This window comes from Sciurus carolinensis, chromosome 2, assembly GCF_902686445.1.
Source record: "Sciurus carolinensis chromosome 2, mSciCar1.2, whole genome shotgun sequence".
Classification (NCBI taxonomy): Eukaryota; Metazoa; Chordata; class Mammalia; order Rodentia; family Sciuridae; genus Sciurus; species Sciurus carolinensis.
The window spans coordinates 76948498-76960727 of record NC_062214.1 but is presented as its reverse complement, the minus strand read 5'-3'; the positions used below and the strand labels follow the sequence as shown (position 1 = coordinate 76960727).

The window sequence follows — 12230 nt, the reverse complement described above, 5'->3', positions numbered from 1 at the left end:
TATTTGCTGGGATTTACTGGAGAAGTCTTCCCTTTATGGGATATTGTTTGAAATGTTCACTTTCTTTACTATATAGTGGGGTATTCAGATTTCTTATTTCTTTTTGTATCAATTTTGCTAAGTTATATTTTTTAAGGAATTAATCTACATTTTCTAAGTTCTATGTAGAATTTTTTTGGTCGTGGGGATTGTGGATACTGGGGATTGAACCCAGGTCTGCTTTAACCACTGAGCTACATCTCCAGCCCTTTTTTATTTTTCATTTGAAATAGTGACTCACTAAGTTGCTGAGGCTAGCCTTGAATTTGTGATCCTTCCGCCTCAGCCTCCTCAGTCTCTGGGATTATATTGTAAGCATGTACCACCATGTTTGGATATGTAAAGTTTTTCATAATAAATTCTCATACCATTTTGGTAGGACCCCTGCACACATACACACACCATACCATTCACCTATGTGAACTATAAAATTTGATTCTTTTGGTATATTCACAGAGTTGTTTGATCACAATCAAACATAGGACATTATCTCACAAAGAGAACCCTACACTCTTCAGCTGCACCCCCCTTCTTTCAACCCAAGGCAATGTCTGTCTACCTGGTGATATCCCGTGTATTTGTTTTTCTTTTGTTGCTTGTGCTTTCAAGTCACAAAGATTTACTCTTACATTTCATTCCAGGAATTTTATGGTTTTACCTCTTAATTTAAATATTCAATGCATTTTGAATTAATTTTTATACATTCTGAGGTAAGAGTTGTGTCAAGAGTCCCCAAGAGGGCTGTGGTTGTGGCTCAGCAGTAGAGTGCTTGTCTAGCATGTGTGAGGCACTGGGTTCGATCCTCAGCACCACATATAAATAAATAAAATAAAGGCATTGTGTCCATCTACAACAACCAAAAAAAAAGAGTCCCCAAAATCACCATTAAGCTCAGTGATTAGCTGGGACCCACAGGATTTAGTAGTTATCATAGTCAAGATTATGACATTACAGCAAAAAGTCACAGTTTAAAATCAGCAAAGGGGAAAGGCACGTGAGTGGGGGGCATCCAGGAGACCAGGTGCAGACTTGCAGGTGATCCTGCGAGTCAGTTGAGGCATGTGTTCAGTTCTCCCAGCAGGCATGTGTGACAAGTGCGTGATGTTTCCAACCAGGGTAGCTGACCCAATCTTCCTGCCCAGGGTTTTTGTGGGCAGCCAGTCACATAGGCAGTGCTGTGCCTGGTGGCCAACCTTAGTGACTCAGACTGCAGACCCTGAGCAAAAACAGGTGATCACTGTTAGTTACATTGTCAGCATCAACTTGGACTGGAATAGTAGCTTAAGGCCTCAGGCTTATGAAACACCAGTTTTCAGGTAAAAATATTCCTACCGCAGCGATCTATTCTTGGGAACAGGCTGAGGGCCAGTCCTAAAGACAGATCTTTCTTGGCAATGCACAGAGTTTGAGCATCCCAGGATTGCTGTGTTAACCCATACCTGCACAAGGATCCAACCTTGTTCTTTTGCATGTGGATAACCAGTTGTCCTGGTACTATTTGTTGAAAACAAATATTTCCCCATCAAATTGTTTTAGTGCCTTGTTGACAATTAGCTGAAGATGCAAAGGTTTGTTTCTAAACTTTTTTGGGGTGGGTATCGGGAATTGAATTCAGGGGCACTTGCCCACTGAACCACATCCTCAGCCCTATTTTTTATTTTATTTAGAGACAGAGTCTCACTGAGTTGCTTAGCGCCTCCCTTTTGCCGAGGCTGGTTTTGAACTCAGATCCTCCTGCCTCAGTTTCCTGAACCACTGGGATTACAGTGCCCCTGGATCCCTTTTACATTCTTAATGCTAGTAGCTATGCCTTATCTTTTTTTTTTTTCACTCCCTTGATTTGTTTTGCTTATGTTTGCCAATTTTATTATTTAATTATTGAACAACTTTGTCTTTGTTGATCACCCTTCAGTACATACTAGTTGACTGTTTCAGTAATTTTTTTGCTTTTAGTTGTGTATTTCTTTCACACCACTTTAGGGAGTTTGCTATCCTTTTTATGATTTCATGACAAATATTAGATGATGATTATTTTCTGCCTTTTTAGTTTTCTAATGGTGAGCTCTGAGTTCACTTCAGCACACCTTTTCCTGCTTCCTGTAAGTTCACATATGTAGTATTTTCATTTTCATTCTAATGGGGTTTCCCTATTTTTTCTAAATGAAAGTTTCCTTTTTTCTTTTTTCATTAGAAAAACAATATAAAATCTTCAAACAGTTCTCCAGAGTAAACACATGGAAACCTTAACTGTGGTACTGGGGAAGTGCCTTGCCCCTGAGGCCATCACAGAGGGACTTGAAGCAGTTTCCTGCATTTTCTTCTAGGCCTCTTCCACACATATTATTGGTTAACAAGTGGAATTTGGGATACAAACTCTTGTAACGTCCTTTTCCTTTTCCAGTTAGCATCACTTTTGCTTTTCTGGATCTTTTCTCTTTTTCCCTGTCAGGGTGTAGTGTGCCCTGATGGATGGGGTGTGTGAATCAGAGGGGTCCCTGCCCATAGGGTGCTCACGGTCAAACCAGGAGGGCGGGACAGGGCTGAGGCCACTGCTCTGGCCAAGTGGTGATGGGGCAGGATAGCTGCAGGGCGAGGGCCAGGGAGGCCAGGGAGAGGGCTGTGGGTGAGGAGGAAATAGTCTCCTGGGCAGTGAAGCGTTGTCCCTGTTCCCCTCCAGCTGCTGAAAGCCATGTCCCCTACAGGTGATTGCCATGATCAAAGGCCTACAGGTGTTGATGGGCAGGATGGAGAGCGTGTTCAACCATGCCATCCGCCACACTGTCTATGCTGCGCTGCAGGACTTCTCCCAGGTGACCCTCAGGGAGCCGCTGCGGCAGGCCATCAAGAAGAAGAAGAATGTCATCCAGAGGTCAGCCTCCCACAGCCCATGCATGAAGTCACACCCAAAAGTCATCAAGGAACCTGCTTCAGGCAACAGGACAGTTACATTTATGAAAACAGGCTCAGTGCCTTTAACTTACCTTCAACCCCCAGACACCCTTTCAGTGAATTACAGCTGTATATAATATGGTGGGTTTAATTAGTAACCTGAACAACTGGCAGTAAGTCACCTGTATAGTATTGAGAAGTTTGGAGACCCAGGGACAAAGGCATATTTATCCTAGAGAAGGTCTTGTCTCAAAAACTGCCCTCAACTCTGATTTCCTCAGTGTGGGTCGTCTTCAGTCATTTTTTAAAATTTCTCTCTCCTCTCCTACAAATCTGTCAAAATGACAAAGTGATTATAGAAATCTAGTAATATCTTGAGCTTCTTTTCTCTTAATGTTGAGCCTTTCAGATAAGATTGTCTTTCAACGACATCTGTGTAAATTGAAGTTTACTGGGGTTGGTGAATGTACAGACTTCATTATTACTCTTTATTTTTGCTTTACAATTGATACACTTGTCACCCAGCATGGTATAACTTTTAGCATTAATAAAATGTTACACAAGTTGAGCATCCTAATCCAAAAATCTGAAATCTGAAGTACTCCCAAATCCAAAACCAACATGGTATTACTTTTAGCTTTAATAAAATGTTATGCAAGTTGAGCATCTTAATCCAAAAATCTGAAATCTGAAGTATTCCAAAATCCAAAACTTTTGTGTTATTTGTGATGCCAGAGATCAAACCCAGGGCCTCCTTGGCAGTGGGTTTGAACTACACTCCCAGTCCCCCAAGTCCAAATCTACTAGAGCACTGACATGATACCACATGTAGAAAATCCCATTCCATATTGTAATACACAAAATTATTAGAATATTGTATCAAATTACCTTCTGGCTTTGTGTATGTAAAGTATATATGAAACATAAATGAATTTCAGGTTTAGACTTGGGTCCCATTCCCAAAGTAACATTTTATATATATGTATCTATGTGTATGTATACACACACACACACACACACACACACACACACACACAAATATTCTACAATTCAAGAAATCTGAAATCTGGAACACTTTGGTCCCAAGCACTTCAGATAAGGGATGCTCTCAGTTTGCACTGTGATGCTTGCAGATTTAATCTCTGTCACTTTGAGGACTTCATCGAGGTTTTCACTTTTCTGGTCTTGCCTGCTATCTTGCATGTGCTTGCCCTCATGGGAAGCTTGCTGTGTGTTATGAATGCTGTTAAGATATATGCACCTGAGGTTGCTGCCTGGTTTTGGAGGACTGGTCTTTACCGATAGGATTTGTTTGAGACACACCAGGTAGAACAAAGCGCTTGCCCCTGACACAGAACTGACCCATAGCCGCAAGGATGTGGAATGTTGTGCGGCCCTGGGTTTTTGCAAGAACTCTCCTCACGATGTGACCAGGGCTGGTACAGGGTCCCTCTGATCCCCCTATATGCTCATGGATTTCTCCACATAGTGGAGCTGTTGGTGACAAGGTCACATTCCCAGCAATCCTGGACATATCCCAGTCTCCTCGGCTTATGGGTGGTTTCATGTTCCTCTTGGAACAAAGGGACAGTCAGCACAAGCTATTTGGATGGGTGTTGGAAGTCCCTGTTCTCCCTGCCCTCAGCATGATTCATGGCTGCCTGGTGAACATTCTAGAAATAAAACACTGCTTCCTGGCTAATTGATGCAGACTGCAATTAAGTTAAATCTGGGAACAGTCATGTTTCCAAGAAAACAGTGTTTCTAAAATTTCATGTTGAACTAGACTATAACTGTCCCTTTGCTGCCCCCAGAGGAATTTATTTATAATTGTGCATTGGCTGTTCTGAGAGCCTACTAGTTGATGAGGAGCTGCTGTGATTGTAGAAGTCTCTCTGATAACTTGACGGGGCTGTTTAGTGTCCTGCAGGCCATCAGGAAGACAGTGTGTGATTGGGAGACCGGGCATGAGCCCTTCAACGACCCAGCTCTGCGGGGCGAGAAGGACCCCAAGAGTGGCTTCGACATCAAAGTGCCACGCCGTGCCGTAGGACCCTCCAGCACACAGGTTCTCATCTTCCCCATGTGTACTGGGGCTGGGCCAGTCCAGGGCTGGGGGAGTGGGGTAGACCGGGAATGAAATGACGTCACCGCTGTCTGCTCAGGCAGATCCCATCCTGCCTGCGGCCCTTCTGCCTTTCCCACCCAAGCGAATCTGGGGTGTGAACTGTGATTCTCTGGTTTGTTTATCTTCAGAAGTGAAATGACTCCATCCCCAGAATACAAGTGGACATTTACATGTACATATCTGTACTGTGTTTCTTGATGGGGATTTGAATGTGTCATTGTAATACGTTCCCAAAGCTGAAACGGGAGATTATGGAACGCTGCCCTCGTGTGTCCTGGTCTTAAGCCGCCTGTGCTGTTCTCTCTCCCGGTGTGCCCGGGCTCTCCCTGAAGTGCTTCTCACTGCCTCTCACCCCTGATTTAATATGCTCCCCTGCTTTTTTCTGGGACCTGATACTCACTCATCTCTCTGCTGGAGGCTTCATAATCCTTCTCGTCGGTCCTCTAGAAAGTTACCAGCAAAGCACGTGGCTGGCTCTGTAAGAACCCTCTGGACTGTCAGGGAAGAAGGCCCTTGGCTGGTCCTCAAGGACGGCCCTCTGGGATCTGCGTGAGGTGGCCACCACCCTCCCCGCTCCGTCCAGTGTGTCTGTCCCTGTGTCCCCCACCCAGGCGTGTGCGTAGTGTGACTAACGGCTTTCTCCCGCCTCTCCCTCCCTGTCTGTCCGTGTCTAGCTCTACCTGGTGCGCACCATGGCCGAGTCCTTGAGCTCTGCCGAGCTGCAGAGGCAGCTCAAGTCTCTGGGCATGGAAAGGCTCTTGCATGTGGTAAACGCGTTTCTGAGGCAGTCGTACACCTATCCACCTCTTTTAACCTTTGGTGGTAAGACATCGTTTGTTTTTCTTATTGATGTGTGCGGCACGGAGGTGAACTGCTCCGCTGCAAGTGGTTCTTTCCCCCAGGCAGCAGCAACTTGGCCACTCAGATGGGCCCGCGGGCCCTATGGCCGCCGAGCGCACAGCTTGGGGCCGGGGCCCAGCCCAGTCAGGGTAGCGGAGCAGTCCTTCTCTCGTGGTTTTTCTGAGTTTTGCATAACTAATGTACCGTGTATATTTTCTCCCTTACAAATGTTTCCTTGGATAACACAGCTTTACATGGTGAGAACCATGCTAGAGTCCCTCATTGCAGACAAAAGTGGTTCCAAGAAAACCTTGAGAAGTAGCCTTGAGGGGCCCACCATATTGGACATAGAAAAATTTCATCGAGAGTCATTCTTCTACACTCACTTGATAAATTTCAGTGGTAAGAGACAGTGCTGACCAGAGTCCGGCCCAGCATGCTCTAACACCGCTAACACCATCTAGAATGCTTCCGCCTGCCTGACCATCCCCTGCCCCGTCCCTTCACGCACCCACCTCACGGTGATGTGTCCTAACCTTTGTGGTGGTGGCCGGACGTCCCAAGGCTCCCCCTATGTCCCCTCTGTCTTTGGCTTCTGCCACAGCCTTGTGGGGCATGACCCTAACAAGGACAAGGACTGTGGGGCCATGGCTGGCCCAGCAATGTGAACACAGTCTTTCAACCTACTTCACGGGGTTAGGAACGCAGGCAAATGTAACCTGTCACCTGGATCGAGACCCAGGCATTGATAAATAGCAGAAACACCCCCCACGGGCAGTGACGTATGGGAAGGTGGCAAGTGCCCTGAGCCAGGCAAGCCCCCGTTTGGTGACGCCCGGCCACTTTGACCTGGTACCGGTGGGTGCTCTCTGCCCTCCATGTGTCTGCTTGTGGCCTGTGGAGCCATCCACGTTCACTCCTTTGCTCAGAGCAGAAGGCCTCTCTCTCTTGGCTGGGGGTGCTGCAGGTATTGGAGTAAATAGTGATGCTTTTGCCTTTAACTCCATGAAAGGACAGAACTTGTTTTTTTCAACCTATCTCTAGTTTTACATTGGCTCGACCTCCCCTGAGTGCACGTAATGCTGTGTTCTGGATGTTCTATCCTAAGTAAAAGAAAATACAGGTTGAGTATCCCTTATTGTTTCGGATTATGAATTTTTTCAGATTTTAGAATGTTTGTATGTACATATATGAGCTATTTTGGGAATGAGAGCCAAATCTAAATGTGAAATTTATTTCACATCTTTTACAAATAGTCTGAAGGTAATTTTGCGGGGGAAGGAATGGGGGAATACCAGGGATTGAACTCAGGGGCACTCGACCACTGAGCCACATCCCCAGCCCTATTTTGTATTTTATTTAGAGGCAGGGTCTCACTGAGTTGCTTAGCACCTTGCTCTTTTGCTGAGGCTGGCTTTGAACTCATGATCCTCCTGCCTCAGCCTGCCGAGCTGCTGGGATTACAGGCGTGTGCTACTGCACCTGGCCTGAAGGTAATTTTATAGTCACGTACTGTATAATGACATTTCAGTCAACATTGTCCAAGATATATGACTGTGGTCCCATAAGTATCACCTATTGATATTGTGATCATCTTAGTGTGTGTAAACACACTCTGTGATGTTTGCACAATAACAAAGTTACCTAACAATGCATTTCTCAGAGTGTGACCCTGTCATTAAATAATGCAGGAATACACAGTATTTTTGGATGGGCCTGCATTTTGACATCAACTTGTTACAAAGTTGGGGGTGGAATGTTCCACAGTGGCATCACATTGGTGCTCAAAAAGTTTCCAATTTGAGAGCATTCAGTATTTCTGATTTTCGGGTCAGAGATGCTCAACCTGTAATCCTGTTTTACTTCTCCTTTTCAAAAGGCCATTTTCCTCCTTGTCCTGCTGAAGGGAGGTTGGTGATGTCCTTGCTGGCAGGAGGATGCTGACTGCTCTGAATGTGCAGGGTCCATGCGGCTGCCCCTGCAGCCATACCCTTGCTGGTCTTGTCCCTCCTGCAAGGTGCCTTGTGACCCCTCCCTGCTCACGTCCATGCTGCATGGCTCAGGGCTGAGCGCGGAGGAGCTGGCACCACGCACACAGCCCCTCTTGTATCGTTTCTTCTAAATCTTTTTCTGCTCACAGAAGGTAACATGGTGTCTTTGAATCCTTCAAGAAACGCTGCAGCAGTGCTGTGACCTCTCCCAGCTTTGGTTCCGAGAGTTCTTCCTGGAGCTGACCATGGGCAGGAGGATCCAGTTCCCCATTGAAATGTCCATGCCCTGGATCCTGACTGACCACATCCTAGAGACCAAGGAGGCATCCATGATGGAGTGAGTGTCCGGCCTCTGAGGCCCTTGCTCATGGTGGGAGTTTCTTAGGAGCTGGTGTGTAGAGAAGGGATCCTGGACTGTTTTTAGCAGTTTTTTTCTTTGAAAATCCTGTTCATGGTGTTAAATATTTGGTGAATAATACAAGTTTCTTGGCTCCAGACTAAAATCAGGAGCTCTGGTAGTAGAACTGGTCAAGTTCCTATATTGCACAGATGCTGGGCGAAGCCAGGAGGACACAGCCTGGATCGGGAGATGAGATGAGCCTAGGTCCAGACCTGGGCAGTACTGGCCCTGTAAGATGAAGCTGTGCCCAGCGCACTGGGTTGGAGGGTCTAGAGCCCTCATTCAGCCTGGCCTCTGTCCAAGATGAAATTGGGAGAGAAGGTGTTGATTGAACTGCTTTGTTTTGGAAATTGGGTTTCTGGGCTGGAGGGAGAGATCAGTTTTTCAAAATGTGACTTCCATGGAAAGGAAAATCATAAAAAGGGGGTATCTTATGAATAGTGGGAGACCCACCCTGTAGGTCCTCAGGGGTCCATGTGGTGTCTGGATGTTGGTCAGGACCATCACCTCCACTTAGCCTGCGGTGGCTCACAGCCTGTTCCTTCGCACTGGGACATGCGAGGAGCCCAGTGCAGAGCCACTCCTCCAGGATGGGGCTTCCTCTGGCCCCACTCGTTCACACTGCTCCTCCTGCGGCTTCTGGCCACTGCCTTTTGTCCAGGCTTTTGACCGTGGGCCCAACACTGGACATGCCTTTTGGTCAGCTATGTGATCCAGGACTTGTATCATTTTTAAGTTAAACAGTTTATTCTTAAAATAAATTAGAAAATAACTTTAAAACTTGTTTCTTTTAATTGGTACATAATAATTGCACATATTTATGGGTTAGTGTGCTCCATCAATACATGTATATATTATATAGTGATTGAATCAGAGCGATCAGCAGATCCATCATCACAGTCATCATTTGTTTGTGGTGAGCCCATTGGAAATCCCCTCTTTGAGCTATTTTGAAATACCCATTACATTATTGTCAATTATGGTCCTCTTACTATGTAATAGATCCTTAAAAGTTATTTTTGGTGTTAAAAAAATACTGCATATTTGTAGTAAAAAACTTGAAAGCATCATGAAAAGAGACAGGGAGATGGAAGCCCTTGTTGGTGTGTCCTTGGTGACCATGTTCCTCCTATGGTATTGACCACCTTGCTGTCCCCAAGCCTTTCCTGCCCTGGCAGAGTGTCCTGGTGCTATAAGGTACAGCTGCCAATAGCTCTCTGCAGGAACATAATTTTGCCTTTGAAGTAAGAAACTGGTTTTCCTCTTATGAGAGTTAAATTTCTTTTATAGTTGGAGGCTGTGAGGGCCCCAGGTGGTTTGGGACCCTGGGGAGTAACCGATGCCACCCTCCGCAGGTACGTCCTCTACTCCCTGGACCTGTACAATGACAGCGCCCATTACGCACTCACCAGGTTCAACAAGCAGTTCCTCTATGATGAAATCGAGGCAGAGGTGAGGCCACGGTGCCTTGATGGCTTTTCGTTTCCTTTAATGAAATTTCCTTTTTCTCCCGAGTATTAAAGGAATTAAGCTTTCTTTAAAATACGAGGCAGTTTAAACAGTGAAATAAACCTTTTGGGGTGAGCCCTTCTGCCTGCATCTTCCTGCTGCCTCCACACGGGACCACGGTAGGCTGTCCTCTTTCCCTGGACGGTACCTGCATCCACATCTAATTTCTGTTGAACATGATTGCTGCACTAAACCAGCCCGTCTTTCGTTTCTTCAGTCTTGTGCTCTTGGGATTTTATAAATGGGACTTTGCTGTACTTCCTGGTGCGTGCCCTTTCATTTGCATTGGATTTCTTAAGGACAAATTCCCACCAAAGGAATGATCAGACCAGCGTACACTTAGAAGGTGAATCTTAATCGCTAGCTTAAGATGTAAGAGGACTTAACCTTGACAAATCGTTTCATGCACCTGGGCCTCTTCTACTTCTCATGAAATCCCACTGGAAGTGTTTCTGCAGGGAGGTGTCAAGGGTCTGTGTGATGCAGGGTGGATGAAGGGCAGGAATGTCCCTCCTGGGCCTAGGACCACCTGCCTCTGAGCACATGTGTCCTCATCATGGTTCCAGAAGGTGTTGCTGACCCCATATGGAAGCAAGGGTGCAGGTTTGGGGGTATCTCCTGGACGACCTCATGGCCAGTGTAGCCAGCCCTGCTCTAGGGGAAACGTGGCAGGTGCCCTGGGACAGATGATGACTCCTGAGAAGCACAGCTGGTGATAGGAGCTCCTCCAGGTGGGGATACAGTGTGTACGGTGAAGAGAAACTTTGGTTTGCTTTTGCATTTAAGAGAATGGTAACATTTTGACCTCAGTGAGAACAGTTCCACCATGGTTTTCTTTTTTATTTGTTCTTTTTAGTTATACATGATAGTAGAATATATTTTGACATATCATGCAAACGTAAGAGTATAACTTCCTATTCTTGTGGTCGTACATGATGTGGAATTATTCTGGTCGTGTATTCACATGAACATCGGAGAGTTATGTCTGTTTCATTCTAATGTCTTTCCCATCTCCATCCCCTCTCCCTTCCCTTCATTCCCCTTTGTCTAATCTAAAGTACTTCTGCTCTTCCTCCCGCCCCCCACCTTAATGTGTGTTAGCATCTACAAACCAGAGAGAACATTCAGCCTTTGGTTTCTTGGGATTGGCTTATTTCACTTAGCATGGTAGTTCCCAGTTCTATCCATTTACCAGCAAATACCATAATTAATTCTTAATTATGACTGAGTAATATTCCATTGTGTCTGTGTATGAATGTACACACACACACACACCACATTTTTTTAATCCATTCATCTGTTGAAGGGTACCTAGGTTGGTTCCATAGCTTGACTATTGTGAATTGAGCTGCCATTAACATTGATATGGCTGTGTCACTCTAGTATGCTGATTGTAAGTCCTTTGGGAATAAACCAAGGCGTGGGATAGCTGAGTCAAATGGTGGTTCCCTTCAGAGTTTTCTGAGGAATCTCCATACTGCTTTCCAGAATGGTTGCACCAATTTTGAATCCCACCAGCAATGTATGAGTCTTCCTTTCCCCCCACATCCTCACCAAAATTTATTGTTACTTCTATTCTTGATAATTGCCATGCTGACTGGAGTGAGATGGAATTTCAGTGTAGTTTTTTTTGCCTTTTCTTTTAATAATTTATTTTGAAGAATTTGTGGACTATGAGCTAATAGGTCTAATGCCATTTTTTCAAAAGATGCATAACATTCCATAGTACAGATGCATTATTTTATTTAACAATTGGGTTTCCATTTTCTTCTATTACAAACAATTAGCAATTAGCATTGTTGAACTTATTATTTTACCCATTTTACCCATATGAGAGATGGACAAGATTGAAGTTTCTGGGTTACAGGGCATGCACATTTTCTGTGTTCATGGCTATTTCCTGACTGCCCTACAAAGAGGTAGTATCAATTTAAGTTCCTACTATTAGTACAAGAAAAGGCAGTTCTGCTACACTTCCCAATATTGGATTTTACCAGTTCTTCTCATTTTAATCAACATGGTAAGGAAAAATGGCATTTCGTTTTTATATTCATATGGGTTTTCTCTGTTGAGTTTGATGTCTTTTTTTTTTTTTATTTTTTTTAATTTTTTTTTATTTTTTTTTATTTATTTTTTTTTTATTTATTTTTTTACGTTTACATAGGGTAATGATGTTTATTATATTTTTCCCCTCCACCCCACCCCTCCCACCCCCCCCCACCCCTCCCACCCCTCTTTTCCCTCTACACAGTCCTTCTTTCCTTCATTCTTACTGCTCTCCTTAGCCTAACTCTAAACCTAACCCTAAACCTAATGCTAGCCCCTCCCACCCCCCATTATATGTCCTCATCCGCTTATCAGCGAGATCATTTGTCCTTTAGTTTTTTGAGATTGGCTTATCTCACTTAGCATGATATTCTCCAATTTCGACCAT

The 12230-nt window shown here is 44.8% G+C and overlaps 1 protein-coding gene across 5 annotated transcripts in view; it reads left to right on the top strand.

The window, feature by feature from the left end:
* The window catches only part of Cyfip1 (cytoplasmic FMR1 interacting protein 1), a 102631-nt gene that overhangs the window by 50669 nt on the left and 39732 nt on the right, over window positions 1-12230 (top strand). For 3 of the 5 annotated variants that reach the window (XM_047541340.1, XM_047541338.1, XM_047541339.1), the window contains 5 exons: window positions 2742-2908; window positions 4849-4996; window positions 5731-6298; window positions 8068-8224; window positions 9643-9739. In XM_047541340.1, coding sequence (XP_047397296.1) covers window positions 2742-2908; window positions 4849-4996; window positions 5731-6298; window positions 8068-8224; window positions 9643-9739 — 1137 coding nt within the window. The remainder of the gene's footprint in view (window positions 1-2741; window positions 2909-4848; window positions 4997-5730; window positions 6299-8067; window positions 8225-9642; window positions 9740-12230) is intronic. The other 2 variants (XM_047541341.1, XM_047541342.1) reach the window with 2 other exon arrangements.